Raw genomic sequence first — 17,011 nt, forward strand, 5'->3', positions numbered from 1 at the left:
TTCAGATAGTTTAAGCCTTAGGGTTTTAGGTTTTTGGGTTGTTTTTTTTTTTGAAAATTGTGAATTTTCATTACTGAAAGGGATTGTAGAAACTACAATTGTTTGTTATATGAGAGAGGCCTTGTCAAAAAAAGATAAAAAGCAAAGGCTAACTGATGAGTCGTACACGGGTACATTGTAAGAGTTACAAATGCCTTAGTCAATCTCGCAACAGGTTTTTGAAATTCTTCCGATGACCCTTTGCAAGTATTGCATCTCGAACTTGTCTGTCCATAATCTTGAACTGCACATGAGGTGGAGTGAAGATGTTGTTGTGTAGGCGGTTATTTCTTTCAAGCCAGATGGTGTAGATTACGACCTGCGAAACAAGCGTCCTTAGAGTTGTGGTAGAGGTATTATCGGGGTTGTCCAGCCACACTGAAAAAGCCTCCCAAATGTGGAAAACAAAAGGGGGATATACTAGTCTTTTTGTTACTGCAATCCAGATGTCCTCACTGTAATCACAATGGAGAAAAGGTGGTCTCTTGTTTCAGGGTATAAACTGCAGATGCAACAATGAGTCCCAGTTTCCATCCTCCAGCTAGCCAATCTTGACCTTGTCGGTAGTCTGTTTAGGTGAGTGAGCCAGAGAAAGAAAGCGTGCCTAGGGATCACTCCTTTGAACCAGACATGCTTTGTCCATGGGAGCACTTCTTGCCTGTGACGAAGTATTTCCCAAGTCTTCTTTATACTGAAATTTCCTGCCATCATCTCCTCAGTTTTCCAAAAGATAGTGTCAGGTTTGTTTGTGGAGAGAGGGAGCTTGACTGTTGTGAGGTGAATCTGAAGTAACTCTGCCTGGGGGGATCTCGCTGGACGAATTAGTCAAGCTGTTGGGGAGCAAGCCATTGCAACAGTATAATGCTGCGGAATTCCGGTTTGTGTTGGTCCAGAGTGGCCAAGAAAGTAGATGAGCGGTCCTAAAGGGGTCCACCAGTCATACCAGAAGCTTACTTGATTCCCCTTTCCCACCTCGCTCCTCAAGAAGCGACTTGCTAGAGGACGAAGGTTCAAAATAGCTTTCCAAGTCCAGGAAGTGTCTTTCTTCGCATCAATTGCCCATAAAACCTTGTCTTTGATTTTATTATTCTTTAGCCATTTGGCCCAAAGAGAATCATCCGCGGAAAGCAAACGCCAAATTAGTCGAAGGCAGAGAGTTTTATTCCATAGTGAGAAACACCGAAACCCAAGACCTCCTTCTTCTTTGGGCAGGCATAGTGATTTCCAGGCTACTTTTGCGTGAGCTTTCTTCGTGATATCTCCAGACCAGAGGAAGCGAATGCATAGACTCTCGATTTGTTTCAAACACGCTTTTGGCAGGATGAATGCAGAGGCCCAGAAGTTTATTGTTCCGTAGATAACTGTGGAGATTAATTCTCTTCTTCCCGCATAGGAGAGAGCCCTAGCAGACCAAGTCGTGAATCTGGTTGTGATTTTGTCTATCATTGGTCCATACTCCACAATGCGAAGTTGTTTGTGCATCAAAGGTAGCCCGAGATACCGTATTGGGAGTGAACCTAAAGTGAAACCAAGGGTAGCAATCCTTGAGGTTTCAGTTTGGTTCACACATGCAACAAAAAGATCTGTCTTTGCTTTGTTCATGTAAAGTCCAGAAGTTTCAGCAAATCCTTGGAGAACCCTTGTTATGTTATCCAGTGAGTCTCTTTGACCATCAAAGAAGATCATGATATCGTCAGCAAAGGCCAAGTGTGTTACCTGAGGATTTGTGGCATTAGGATGGTGACTAATGAGACCATTATTGTAGGAGCTGTTGAGAATTTGTGTGAAGACCTCCATAACCAAAGTGAATAGATATGGCGACATGGAGTCTCCCTGTCTGAGTCCTTTGGCACCTTTAAAAAATCCACAAGAATTCTCCATTGACTGACACTGAAAATTGCAGGGTCGTGATACATTCAAAGACTAACTTGACAAAATGCTCCAGAAAGTGCATGGCTTTCAGAGTGTTGATGATGAATCCCCAATGAACTGAGTCGAATGCCTTTTTGAGATCAACTTTAAGCATGCCCCTTGATGATATACCTCTTTGATTGTATCCTTGAACCAACTCTGTGGCGAGGAGAACATTTTCCACTAGTAATCTACCAGGGATAAAAGCAGATTGGGATTTAGCTATAAGATCTGCCAAGACCGCTTTAAGTCTGTTGGCTAGTAGTTTCAAAACCACTTTGTAGACTGTATTGCAACAAGCAATTGGTCTGAAGTCGGTCATCCTTGAAGCGTTTTGATTTTTTGGTATAAGTGTGAGCAGGGTCGAGTTCCATTGCTTTAGGATTTGACCAGAGCTGAAGAATTCCAACAATGCAGCAATCAAGTCTGAGCCGACCACTTTCCAATGAGCCGTAAAGAACTCTACGCAGTACCCATCCGGACCCGGGGCTTTGTTCTTGGGAAGGGAGAAGACAACAGATTTGATCTCCTGAGCAGTAAATGGAGCTGATAGAATTTGGATAGCCTCTATGGAGCATCTCTGGGGAAGTATAATCGCTAGATCCTCAATAGAGAGAGGTGTAACATTTGATTGCGATCCAAGGGTTTTTTGAAAGAAGTCCACAGCAACCTCCTGCACTCCTTCCCTTGTGTCAACAACCTGATCATTGTCATTTGTAAGGAACAATATACTATTCTGAGCTTGACGAGTCATGATAGCTCTATAGAAATTTTTTGAGTTCTTGTCTCCTTCTTCCAACCAGCAAATCCTAGAATTTTGCCTTAAGTAAGCTTCCTCTGCTTTCGCCAGAAGGCACCAGACATGATGGGCTTGCTTTTCACTTTGAACCTTTTGAACCGTAGGAGAGGCTAGTAGCGAACACTGACAAGCTAGAAGGATCTCATACGCTTCATTTGTTCTTTTTTCAATTTCTGCATAGTTATCCTTTCGGAACTCTCTGATGACATTTTTCATCTCTTTTAACTTTTATGAGAGCTTCAGCATTTTGGAGCAGTCAAAGGCTAGAGCGTTCCACCATAGCTTGATGAGATTGCCAAAATCTGGATGCTGATTTAGGAGAGTCAAGAATTTGAAAGGTAACTTTCTCTTTTGCTTGTTGATATCTAAGTAGATACAACACGGGCTGTGGTCCGAGAATCCTGGTTCTCCAAATACACCAATGGAGTTGGGATAATAGAGAAGCCAGTCGTCATTCACCAAGATTCTATCCAACTTTTTTGTGATCAAACCGACGTCTTGTTTGTTGGACCAAGTAAAAGTGTTTCCGCAGAACTGGAGATCCGTAAGGCGTGACGTGATCAGGCAGTTGCTTAATTCTCTCATACCTCTGGTAGGTGAACTAGTACACGGAGTAGATTGTTCATGAGGATGTAGAACTTGATTTAGATCCCCAAGTACTGTCCAAGGCTTGTTCAACAGAGGAGGGGAATTGGCCATAGTCTACAGTTCAGCCCAAAGTAGCTTTCTTTCCTCACCGCTAACAGAAGATGCATATACTATAGAGACAACCATCTCATGTCGTACAAAAGGTAACTGGACCAGACATACTATCATTTGTAAGGATTTAGACAAAATTGACACCTTAACCGAAGGATGCCATATAACCCAGATTTTCCCAAGATCTGAGTGTTCGTAGTTTGCAGTCGACAACCAACCTGGAGCCACACTAGATAGTATATCTTGCGCCTTTCCAGGATTCACATGAGTTTTGACTATTCCACCAAAAAGAGGCTTATGTACTTTTAGCCATTTCCGAAGACTTCTACGCTTTACAGGGTCATTGAGACCTCTTACATTACGAAAAAAAATATCCATGGACAGGATATTGGATTAGAGGTTGAAAGGGCCTCTAACCCTTACTGTTGAATCCTTTTTCTTCTGTAGACGCTTTGACATTACCTTGAGGAATCTATCAGATTCTTCATTTGGATTGTCATCGTCCCCAGAAATAGAGTCTTGATCGGAATCAACGCTTTGCCCTCCTTCTTTATCCACATATGGCGATGGATGAGAGAATAAGGATGCAGCTAGATCAACACAAAGCTTACCTTCGTCCAGGTTCAACTATAGTCCTTTGAAATGGTTTGAGGGATAAGCTTGGTTAATGGGGGAGGGTTGTCCTTCCTAAGAGAGGGACCACCAACATCAGTTGGACCACGGTTTGCTTTGTTTTCTGTCGGAGCAGGTTTGGGACAAGGAACCGGTGGTAGAGGGTTTTTGAAAGTTGGATCAGAACCCCCTCTTGCTTCCACAATCGGAAGTTGACTTTGAATTGGGGCCTTTCCATTTTTCCGTTTTTGGGTTGTTAGATATATACATTTATATTTGGTTATAGATCTAATTTAAGATTCGTTCACATAAAAGAAAAGGTTTCTTTCTTCGTCATCTTCTTCAACTTAGGATCTCTCTGATTGTTATTTCTCAGATGCTTTTTCTTACTTTGTTGTATAAACCTAATTTTTCAGGGTCCTCGTGTAAACTTGCCTCTGACGAAAACTCCGGAACTTATCAACTTGATTGAGAATTACCTCAACGGAAACAACAAATGTCCTCCTCAACAGTCAGAGAGCTCAAATATATCATCAATTCTTCCTCCGAAGGTTCCTGCAGAGAGACTCAAAGCTATGAATTTCCCAATCTCCCAGATCACAATTGGCCAGTGGTTCTACCGTGCAACAAACCCTGACGGTATTGTGGCGAAACTCTATTTTGCAAAGAAGAAACTTATATGGGATCATGAAAAGAATCTGAAATTAGTAAAAAAACTAAAAATCTCTAAAAAGTTTCTTTGAGCTTAGCTCTCATCTTGAGAGTTAACATGATCGATTCTGTGTTTTATGAACATTGAATTGGTTTGGTTGTTTGATCGTGAGTTTTATTGTATCAAAGGTATCAGAGCTATGTCATCCTCGGAATCTATGGAGGAAACGCGAGCTGAGACGAAGGTGAACGAAGCTATGGATCGTGAAAAGACGTTGGTGTTGCGCTTAGACAGGCTTTACGATAAACTCGAGAAACAACATGCAGAGAAGGAGATGTATTTTGTTGCGATGCTCAAAATGCTTCGATTACACAACGGCGAAGGGGATAGTGAAGAATTGGTGAACATTGAGGTTGATGTTGAGAAAGAATCGTTCTCAGATTCTGATATTGCCTCACAGTTCCCAGAGGTTCAAGTGACTCCACAACAAGAGTTGCTTCACGACACTGTTTCGATTGTGGATATTGATTCTGAGCTGGAGACAAAATCGATTGAACACATGTCTCTAGTAGTGATCTCGGAGGAAGAACTAATTCCAACATTTCAGGTATCGATTTCTACATTGGAACCTAGCCTTCAATTTCACAATGCATCAACGGTTGTTTGTGAGGATTCCCAATCTGTTGTTGGTTGTGCTGACTTGTTTAATCATCAAGAAACGATATTACAAGCTTCATATGCCAAAACAAGGGATGTGTTGCTTCAGAAATCAACAAGTGTCACAAACAATCAGGTTGCACGCCAACTGTTTGGTAAAAGGTCTCAGGTTAAAGAAAGACTGAAAAAGTGAAGAAAAAGAGAAAAGGCTTGAAGTCGTGGAGGTTTAAATATAAAAAAGAGAATGAGAAACTGTGGAGATTATACAATAAGGTGTTCTCCTTCTCAAGTTTGTGTGCCCATAAGATTGATAGGCTACCAACAAAAAGGAAGAGGAAGTTGCTTGGTGGAATTGATGTCAGAAAATTTCTGAGCCTATTTGTTGTTGGAGAAGTTCATGAAGCTCCACAAGGTTTCAAATGTTGCTTTAAACTCAATAAGGAGCAGAACAACATGGTTGTTTCTCCAAAAAAAGAAGTAGCACAAACGATTCAACAATTGGTTGAATATGAGTCTCATGAGGGAAAGCTACATGATCACATTGGAGAGGTGTTTAAAAGCTGCATCATAAGAAGGACTGCGGTTACAAAGGGTGTTTTAGCTCCAGAGGATATTTGTTATGCAAGAAGAAAGATCACATGTCATCTCTTGGAAAGAGCTGACTGCTGTGGACAACCAATATGTGGGGCGGCTAAGCCTGGAGCATCTCACTTATCTGATCAATGTTCTCTAGTGGTACAGCAGAAGATGAAGAGGGACAATGGTTTTAAGTGTTGGAGGTTTAAAGTCAGATCTGAGAAAGAGGACATCAAGCAAGAATACAATCAAGTTTTTTATGTCTCAGATCTTGGCATTAACATGAGGCTTGTTCATCGTCATGGAGAACCTGTGTATGATCAGATTATCATGGTGAAGGAGCAGTTGTTGCAAACCAGCGTGTTCATTCAAGAAGTGATGCGAAACAAAAAGAAAACGTTTTCCAAGCGGTGGTGGTTCAAGTACAAAGCATCACGCAAGAAGGGACTGTTTCTGAGTTCTTTTGATTTAATTGCAGGGTGTTTCACATCATGGACTGGGTAAGAGATTGTGAGAAAAGAGGCTCCTAATGTCCCTAAAGAAAACGAGCAGCTCGTGTACAGAGGAGATTGGAGAAGATGGCTACCGCCCATACATGATTGGTGTATCCTTTCCACCGAGAGTGGTGTGCATTATTTCCTACAAAATGAGTTTGAGCAGTTTGTGAACATTGTGGATAAGTTGGGAAGGCATAAGGACTATGATGCATTTCTAATACTACAGTTTCTGGCCGGTGCTGAGAGGTTCCAAATCAAGCACAAATGGCGATATAAATTCTGGGAACGAAGTGACAAGTGGAGGAAGATCTTATGCAGCAGGGTATTGGTTGCTTACAAGCTTGGAAGTACGGCTAAGATAGTTGCAGTGTTGTATCAGCGTGTGGATCAACTGGTTCAAATGGAAATTTTCAAAGTAGAACGAATGCTTGTGGTTACACAGAGCCAAACCTTTGACCCTGGAATCAGATTTGAATCACAAGAGACTTTAAGAAGTCATATTCCAAGCAGAGCTGCTATAATGGTTTCAATCAAATGGATTCTTAAGATTGTGGAGGTGGCATCATGAGAGTTATTCTATGTGTTGTACAAGGAAGTTTACATGAACCTTGAGGTCAAGGTTCTACAAAGAGGGGAGATTTGATATAGGAAAAGGAGAGTGAAGCTGACGTGGTGGTTTAAGAAGATTTGATTGGAGGAAAAGGAGCAAATGACGTGGTCTTCGTTTGTGTTGTTGAGAGTGACGAAACTGAAGTATAAAGAAGCAGGCGAGTTCATTTGTGGGATCATGAAAAGAATCTGAAATTTGTAAAAAAATTAAAAATCTCTAAAAAGTTTCTTTGAGCTTAGCTCTCATCTTGAGAGTTAACATGATCGATTCTGTGTTTTATGAACATTGAATTGGTTTGGTTGTTTGATCGTGAGTTTTATTGTATCAGTTAATTCACGTGATGAAACTGGAATCCTCAAAATCGAGGTACTAATCATACTTATATACTTATATTTTATATGCTTCTACAATTTATGAGTGTGACTAATGATCTTTGAGATGTTTTGTTTATGTGCAGTTAAAGAAACGTCCAAAATTCTTCATAGAGACTAATCCACAGGCAGGAAAACACACACAATGGAAACAAATGGATCAAGATTTCACTGAAGATCAGGCTGCTTCTTGTTTCAGGTTTCCTACTTCATCGAATCATCATTTTATTTTGCTTTTTGTAACGATGAAAGTGATTCATAGTCTTACAATTTTATATATGACAGGATACATACACTTTATTTTGATGCCGGAGTGCTGCAAAAGAACTTGGAGAAGCTTTTGTCCGATAGCTTCTGGGCCAAACTCCATGAAGTCTATTTCCCGGTACAAGAAGCTGTTTTCTTCGACATTGACTATGGAATCAACAATAACACCAACTCATCTAGCTACGTCCTAAGCCAGTCACGTCGCTTTAATGTCAACAGTGACCTTATACATCACCCTCCTCAAGGTAAAGTACCTTGTACCTTAGGCAAATGATCATTTTATTGTCTGAGTCAGGATTAAAAGAAAGAAAAAAAACTATAACTTTGATAGGAATTGGTCGCGTGGGAGTGGGAGAAGGAAACTCTAACGTGGCACCTCGGTACTGGGCTAACAATGGAAGTCAAAACTCATATGGTCAAGCCAATAGTTGGGTTTACACTGGAAATGAGTTGTTTGGGACGCAAGCTATCCGACCACCGGTGTCTTCTCAGTTCAGAAACGGGCATTATAACAGGCAAAGTCATTACAACGGTTCACCGCAGAGTAACCCGTTGACCCAATACGAGAGTGAAGCAGTGCAAAACACGAGGGGGATACTTGGGAGTCAAGTATATGGACTACCTCCGACACAAACTAACTTGATGATGCCTCAACACATGAACGTAATCCCAACGTATCCTCCGGTTGGAACGTATCTAGCAAGGACATTGCTTCAAGAAGAGGAGAGACAGCGCAGGGTACACACACGTCTTGATGAAACCTTTCAGATCAAAGATTACCAGAACTGGTCAGTGCTTCCTGATATGGGCAAAAAAGATGATTCCAACGATAACAATAGTTAGGGTTATGTTGATATTTGGATCAGTGATGGTTCTGTATAGAATCTTAAAAGTTAGCTTTTCTCTTGAGTCTTGTTGTAAATAAGTCAAGAACTCTGTTTTTTTCTCTGGACTGTTAGCTGGTTCTGTATATCATCGATTTTGGTGCCAACTCAGATCTTACTCTTGGATCGACCAACCAATTGCACCAAGTGCTGTTACTTCAACTCTGAGATTCACATACGAACAATTTCTAGGGATCCAACTGGATATTGTGTGTTCCTCAATCAAGATACACTTGGCACTCTTTATCACGTATGTAAAGTCTCCACTAGTACACAATCCCACACTGACCCTATAACGAAGTAATTTAGGCGAGACTCTCTCACCTTAATTTGTTATTCTTTTTCTTCTTTCATAAATAAAAGCTGATGTGGATATAATAATGCTGACGTGTACATTCCTTTATGTTCAATTTTTTTTTTTTTTTTTGCGCTCCTTTATGTTCAATATATAAACGGTACAATTACTAAAAACTTTCGTCTTCGTTCTTTCTACTTGATCTTTCAAGATTTGCCACCTTGATCTCCATCTTCTCTAAATAACGTTGAGATCCATGTTGATTTACCGAACATAGTTGTTTAGTAATTATGATGTTCCACTATAAAATATTTTATTATAAAAAGTTTAGCTTCTTAAGAATGGATAGAAGTAGAACTGAGTCAAATAATTTAGAGAAGAATTTTAATTTTTCAAATAATAGTTTTTAAGATACAAAGATTGTACATTAAGATATTTTAAATTATGTATTGTAAGTTATTTTTGTTTTAGTTTTAATGTGTAGTTGTGCTTAGTTCTGATTTGGATTAGTTTTGAATTTCGCTCAATACATTCCAGTGGGCATCGACAAAAAAAACAAAACCGATTATAATAATTTTTGACAATCTAACGACTAATAATATTGTGACAATAAATAAAAATAAAGCATGTGCTCTTAGAAGTTAGTTTTTTCAGTGATACCAGCGGCATCATATATCTACAAAAGTTATAGTGAACAAAAAAAAAGGAAAATCAGTGATCAAAACAGAGGAAAAGTCAATAATCATACCAGTGTAAATAATGGTCGTTGAAAAGTATTGCGAGATACTCAAAAGAACATAACCGATGTAAATAGTTCAAGATTTGTGCCTAATTTTCATGAAGTTGTTTTCTCAATGTAAGAACGCTTTTCTTGAGTCTTGTTTTACTCAGCCAAAGCCAATTGTTAACTCTATCATCAATTTTCTTAATTTGTTTATGAGCATTAGTACATGTTGGCTAATTATTTTAGTCATTTAACTATATACAAAATATTTTTCATGGAAACAAAAATACTACTAAGAGCACCTCCAACACAACCCCGACCCTCCTCCAATGTTAACGCAAGATGCTGCCAGGCATTTTGTCTCGTATCATGAGGATGATGCGACTGATCTGCTCAAAAGGAACACTCACCTAATTAATTCACTCTTAACCAGACCAGATCAGAGAAAACGTCTGGCAATGTGTTTAGTTAACTCCTCTAGAAGTTCAGGGTTGTGACCCAAGATGATTTCAAATTGCCTAGCTGAAATACTAGAGACAAATGAAGAAAGACGTATGTCAGAGGATATGAGGATCATTGCTGATGGATTACAATCCAATGCCCACAAATGCATGGCTCTACCCAAGGCTATATTTGGGAACTCTTTCTTATCCGCATTCTCTTTCTTCCTTTTTTTATCACGGGGGGCGGGGGAGGGCATTAAAAGCTTAGCAGTCATCCCCGACTTGTTAAGCTTATCAATGTTACCTGGACTGATAGTGTTGGACCAGGCAAAAACCATGACTTTATTACTTAAGAAAAAACAGCTGCCTTTTGTAAGTTATTTGCTGTTATTATCTAATCTTTGGAAGTTATTTATACTGGGAGCTATAATCCTAATTTTTTATTCAAGAGCGACGCGTTCAAAATTTGTTGTTGTTCTTGATTAGAAGAAATTGAGTAGTAGAAGAAGCCGACAGGTAAATATGACATAAATATAGTTTTATATTTTTGAAAATGTTAGTGTGCTTGCATTGTATGTATTTTGAAACCATATATGTATTATTCGTGCAATATTCATGTATTGTCGCATCCTTAAGTTAGTCATTAACATTCATCTCAACATATATTACATTTATCCATTAGATTTTCTTTGATCTTCTAGCGCATGAAAAAACCGTGCATGTTTGATAACTTGTATCTATCACTCCAAGATGAAGAAATGTTTTTTTTTAACGACTTCTTTATTACGAAAACTTAGTAATTATTATATCTTAGATCATGCACAAGAAAAGTAGGAATACATGAATAGACATTATAAGAACTATTATTATCTGGTAAAGTTTTTTTTTGCTAATAAATCAGCTGGTCGGTTGTTTTGTCTTGGTGTCCAAGTGAAGTCAACTTCTTCAAATCTGGTTTTCCAATAGTTGATTTCCTTTATCCAGTTGTAGCACCCGAAGTTAAGAGTTTTGCCATTGAGAATCTCTGAAATGCTTTTGCAATCTCCTTCAAAAATTACTTTCCGGAAACCTTTACACCAACTATGTTGCATTGCGATGAGGAAAGCTTGTAGTTCACTATCTAAAGGAGATGTAGTCATAATTCCAGTAGCTTGTCCTGCATCAATGAATACTCCTCTTTCATTCCCCAATATCCATCCTGCCTTTGATTGTCTTGTAACCGTATTGTAATAGCCATCATAATTGAATTTTATCCAACCTATCGGAGGTTGCTGCCATCTCGTGGTAGTTGTTGCAGTCCTATTTATAGGACCTGGAGGAACTATCTCACAGCTCAAACTTTGAATATACTCTTGTACTTGTATCCATTCCTCAGCATCCTGCCTTGCTTTAACCAGTGTTGAAAGCCATGAATAACTCCTCTGCTGAAAGACTAGATAGTTTCGACTCGTCCATAATCTCCAAAGGATTCGAATAGCCAGTTGATGTAGGAGATTATCACTTTGTGCGATAAAACCAGATAGAATAGCCTCCATCTTATCCTCTAGAGAATTTGTTGGCATAAGAATAATATTCAGAGGTAAACCTGAAGCTCGCTAGACCATTTGCGCATATGGACATTCAAACAAAATGTGTTGTGTGGATTCCTCTGCGTGACAACATCTTCGACATGTAGAATGAGTACTAATCTGTCTTAGTCGTAGATTCTCACCACTTGCTAGAGACTTTGACAGTATTTTCCAAAGGAAATGTTTGATCTTTGGTGCTGTATCGGATTTTCTCTAAAGCACCATCAATCACCTCTAATCCTTTTTACACAATCAAATTCAAGATATGTGTTGCACATCTAACATAAAAGAACTCTCCATTGCACACCAACAAATTTTCTAAGCTACCTTTTGAAAATTCCTTATATTACTTGCATGTTGTCATTTGATGAAGCATTATCCACTGTAATTGTATTATAATCTCCATTTTTTGAGCAATGCCAAAATCTTTGTGGCTATTTTGACACTGGTATGTGGAGGTGTAAATGCACCACAAAATGATAAGAAACTCTCCATCGTGACTACTCTCTACATATCTATGGCTAAAAAAATCTATTGTAAAAAGAAAGTTTAACTAAATAAGCATTTAAATTTTAAAATTTGTATCAAATTCAATTCAGTTAGATTGTTTAATTATATCAAACATGTTAACTTTAGTATTATTGATATTTTTAAACTTAATAAAAATATTATGAATATTAAAATTTATTAAAATTTTATAATAATACTGGATGAATTATATTCGATAGGAATTTAATACAAGTTTAAATTTTCATTAATTCGTTATAACAACTAAATTGTTATTTAATAATTTTGTTAACACCACTTTTTTAAAATAAAAATAATCCAACAATACACTGAGTAGTAAGTGTTATCCCAAGCCATGTAGGTATAGATTTCCATACTCAGAATATAAGTTACAAACATTACAATTAAATTTGGCTAAGTTGTGACCCATTTCAGTACAATTTCTCTTCAGCCAAAAGTTACATTCGATTATTCGAAGACATATACGGTAACCCAATCCTGTACATGTAGTCATGTACCCATATTAACATCACTTACATGTAGGGATGTACCCAATCATGTCTAACTCGCCTTTATAATCTTTTTGCTACGGTTGGACCGGTTTAAAACTAGAGTATATATACTAGATGACTACACTTTATGAATTCTTCATAAAATAACTATGATCCATGTACGACTGTCCCCTATGCAACTTAAAATTACATTCATCTCCTTCCGTCTCCTACAAACATAAGGGCCCCATCTGATCGAAACTCAATGATTATCTAATTTGAATTTTGCACGTTTTCTACTCTCATACGTTTCTCATTTATTATTCTAATAGTTTTCCCATAAAGTATTCTCTAATTTTTCTGAAACCCAAAAGTCTAGCAGTCCTTATTAGGGTTTCTCAGCATCAAATAATAAAGAAATTAGATATTTATTACTTAGCTTTCTCTCCAACCCTACAATTTCACTTGACTCCATTCTCTCGGCGGCCGTTCACGACAATATTTCTCACAGCAATAGCCGACTATATAGAGATTTGTCCACGTATTAACTGGTGAATCCATTTAAATCTTCTATATTTCTTGGTTAATTGATTTTCTATTCGTATTTTATATATTTAGATGGCAAATCTGGGTTTGCCATCATGAATGGTTGCTAAAGGATCCGAACCCACCGGCGAAAGGGTCCACTCGTACAACGACCTCTCTATCATAGACGATATCGCCGCTGTCTTGGTCCCATCTGAACTCGAGATCATTAAATCCTCCCAGTTTGGGCAACTTTTTGTGGTTCCGGAGAGTGCCGCCTACTCTGGAAAACTCATTCATTTTCTATTGATGCGACAACTCGTGGTAAAGAAAGACTACGAAATATGGGTTATCTACGGTGGGTTCCCGATTCGTTTCTCAATAGCTGAATTTGCAGCGGTCACCGGTTTAAGATGCGATAAGCTTCCTACAGACAAAGAGAAGAAGGGTAAACGGAAAACAGTTGTCGGCAAATATTGGTACAAGTACTTCGACAGGGCTGACGTATCGGCCGACTGGCTCGTAAGTAGACTAAAGCGGCATCTCGTCCCTGAGAGAGATAATCGGATCCGTTACGCCGTACTTGCTCTGCTGGACGGGGTCCTTTGCCCTACATCTGCAAAAAGCAAAATCGTGCCATTGCATGTTGACATGTCTGACAATCTGGAAGATTTTCTGAAGTATCCATGGGGGACAGAGGCTTTTAAACTTACAATGCGTTCTATAAAGGCTAGGGGGCCCCAAAACTTGAAGAAGAAATCGACAACCGTCCAAAGATTCCCTTTAGCGCTTCAACTGGTACATCTTCAAGCCGTTCCGCAAATTAAGGAATTGCTGTTCTGGGTCCTAATGATGACAGTGATTTCGATATGGAAGAACCAAAATTCATTGAGCGCCTTTGGACATTAAAGTTGGATGTTGTTTGGAAAGTCGATGGTAAGATCTCGATATCTTGGCCTTTACTATGCCTTTAGTTATTCAATCAGATTAGGTCTTCCACTCAATGGCATAATCTGTTTACGAATTTCGTAGTATCCCACTTAATTTTCTTATATTACATGTTTTACGATGAAAATGATATATTTTTTTAGTTTGCAAACATTTGTAAAACATCAGATTTCCTATAAAAACACAGGGTGCACGTGCCATGGCACTTATTTTGCCTTCATATTTATATGATGTTAGAGTAACGTAACCGATTTGCAATTAGATATGACTGCAGCTTAAGATAACTTTGATTGCCATATGACATGTTTTTTTCTCCTTGTGTAGTGTACAGTTGACTCTCTGATAAGACCCCAATTGGGTCATGTCATTGAAGACAAGCCAGACGAAGGGGTTGACAGACTAATGGATATGATCAACGACAACTGCAATTTTACGGATTCAATGTTTGTGTGTGGTAAGAACAGTGATGACCACAGGGTAGATAAGACCGACATTAGTGACATTTGTAGCACAGACGCAACAGACTGCGAAGGTGTAGAAAGAGGAATACCAAATGAGCCCCAAACAGGATCCAAAGGGAAGCGCAAGGCCATTGATCACGTATCGGAGGGTCTGAAACAATATGTTGAAACAAAGGTTAAACGTTCTGAAAAACGTGTCATGACAGCCATAGCAGATTCAGAGGTTAGGATATCGGATATGATAACATTGGCTATCCAAAAAATTTCATCCGGGCATGTTGGTCATAAAGAAGACAAACCAGGCAAGGTAGATGCGGCTTCTGATCTAGTACGAGTGCCTCACACATCTTCTTACCCGGTCGAGACTATCCCAATAGTTTTCGCAACTGTGGGAAGCGGTATGCCTGTCCCAGGAACCGTTGGGAATTGTAGCAGTGCTAACCAGCACGCAAACATTCACGGAAATCATAAGGTACCGCACCTCTAAACATTGTTTTAAATTGACTGGGGACTATCTTACCGTTCATGCTTTTTCTGTTTTCTTTTGCATTGTATAACAAGAGTACCCAACTATCTTACCGTTCATGCTTCCATGTCTACCATAAATATATATCTGTTTATTCCGTCCCCAACTAGAGTATATGTTTTGTAGTGGTTTAGTGTGTTTTTTAATAAATACATGTGTTAATAGCTTAAAACATTTGTTTTTTTATAATCGCATGCGTTTCCGTTAAAATACGAAACTATTCGTACGGTTATTTTGAAAAATGCTGTTACCGCCACTGTGTACCACTTCATTTGTTTGTAGGTGGCTTACTCAATGAACGCATGTTTACTTTACGAACAGGGTTTTACAGCAGCAACTGGACATATGGTTACTGATGTTGACAGACTTCATGATGAATCCAAGGCTGACACTTTCCCTCCAAACAAAGGCTACGAAGGCTACAAACTTCATGATGAATCCAAGGCTGACACTTCCCTTTCAAACAAAGGCTACGAAGACTACAAACTTCCTGATGAATTCAAGGCTACCAAAGCATCCACGGCTGACACTTTCCCTCCAAACAAAGGCTACGAAGGCTACAAATTTCATGATGAATCCAAGGCTGACACTTTCCTTCCAAACAAAGGCTACGAAGACTACAAACTTCCTGATGAATCCAAGGCTACCAAAGCATCCATGGCTGACACTTTGCCTCCAACCAAAGTGTTCCTTCATGAAAATCCACCGGTATGAATTATTTTTGATGTAGCTTGGCTGGTATGTTACCTATGTTATTTGTTGTAAATTGGATGCTTCATGGTTTAGTAGGATTGTTCATTTTATATCTGATTATATTTCTTCATGTACCGCCTTTTTTAGTTCTATTTGAATGGCCTTTAAAATCATATTTGTTAGAGAAGTAATTTCCCGTTCTGGAGGAAACTTTATTCCTCGATCTGCGATAAGCTTGGCAGTACTACTGCGACCATGTTTTTTATTTAAAGACAATGTTATTTTATTTTGTTACTATGTTCATATCGCAAACACATGTTTTTATTAAATGTTCTTTGTAGTACTCGACGTCTTCTTTGGTAATTCTAGAAGTTATACGCATTCTTATTAAAATTGAAAGTAGTGCACGCATTCTTATTGAAATTGATAGGTGTTGTAAATTGAAAGTAGTGCATACATAGGCTGTTTTCGTTTTGAAACATGCATAGGATTTAAAACATAAAGAGTTAGCAGCGACAGCAAAACTCTTTCGTGCACCAGAAAATGTAGCATTCCTCACAGGGGTCGTAGATATTGTGGAATTCAGAACAATCTGGGACCGCACAGTTCCAGGTTCATGCGTAAGCGGTTCCACGCGTTACCTGCATTCTTTCCAGTGTTCCAAATACTGTGTCTCCCATCCCCAGAACAGTGGGCCAGGGCATGCCCATCAATTGGTCCGTGAAGAACTCACCTACGTCTGTCTCCCCACCACACGCAGCCAACATCGCCATGACGAAAACGGCCTCAGGGACTCTGTTCACCGCCTTAAACATGTGTTTTTCACTAAAGTCAAATATTTTTCCCAGCAAGCTAGACGTAATCCTTCTAGGTAGTGTGCTTCCGGTATTTCGTCGGCCAAAGCTCTCTCGAACTGCTTCCTGAACATGCCGTTTTTAGTCATCTGTGATTGATGATCTAAAAACTGCCGCATTATCCCTCTCCACATGATTTCTCCCATTTTTGTGGTTGTGATAGTGTCTCCTCAAATATGAATTTATAGTAGTTTTATGCGGAACCCTCCATTTATGTTAAAAGTGGGTAGGAAGTTGGTCAGTGGCAATTCTTCAATAAATACTCACCAAACCTCAACCAAAATAATTTAATAACTCCAGCCATAGGGTTTCTATGAGACTCATCTAGCCTCCTATCTTTTGCAATAGTATTGAACGTTTCCACATATTTATTAAACACTCGTGTTTTCATTTAATAGCATG

At 38.9% G+C, this 17,011-nt stretch overlaps 1 protein-coding gene across 1 annotated transcript; it reads left to right on the forward strand.

Moving 5' to 3' along the window:
- On the forward strand, positions 4,009 to 8,533 carry LOC104783699. The gene is made up of 8 exons (XM_019244080.1): positions 4,009 to 4,069; positions 4,197 to 4,234; positions 4,477 to 4,793; positions 6,811 to 6,822; positions 7,367 to 7,418; positions 7,510 to 7,622; positions 7,709 to 7,935; positions 8,022 to 8,533. Exons 1-8 carry the CDS (start codon positions 4,009 to 4,011, stop codon positions 8,531 to 8,533), a joined length of 1,332 nt encoding a protein of 443 aa, XP_019099625.1.

Source organism: Camelina sativa, chromosome 4, assembly GCF_000633955.1.
Source record: "Camelina sativa cultivar DH55 chromosome 4, Cs, whole genome shotgun sequence".
NCBI lineage: Eukaryota > Viridiplantae > Streptophyta > Magnoliopsida > Brassicales > Brassicaceae > Camelina > Camelina sativa.

Excerpts from the sequence above, each read along its gene's own strand:
- LOC104783699 (XM_019244080.1), top strand. The coding sequence starts at position 4,009 with ATGGCGATGGATGAGAGAATAAGGATGCAGCTAGATCAACACAAAGCT. Across the intron at positions 4,070-4,196 it reads CAAAGCTTACCTTCGTCCAG|GTTTGGGACAAGGAACCGGT; the intron begins GTTCAACTATAG and ends CTGTCGGAGCAG. Across the intron at positions 7,623-7,708 it reads CAGGCTGCTTCTTGTTTCAG|GATACATACACTTTATTTTG; the intron begins GTTTCCTACTTC and ends TATATATGACAG.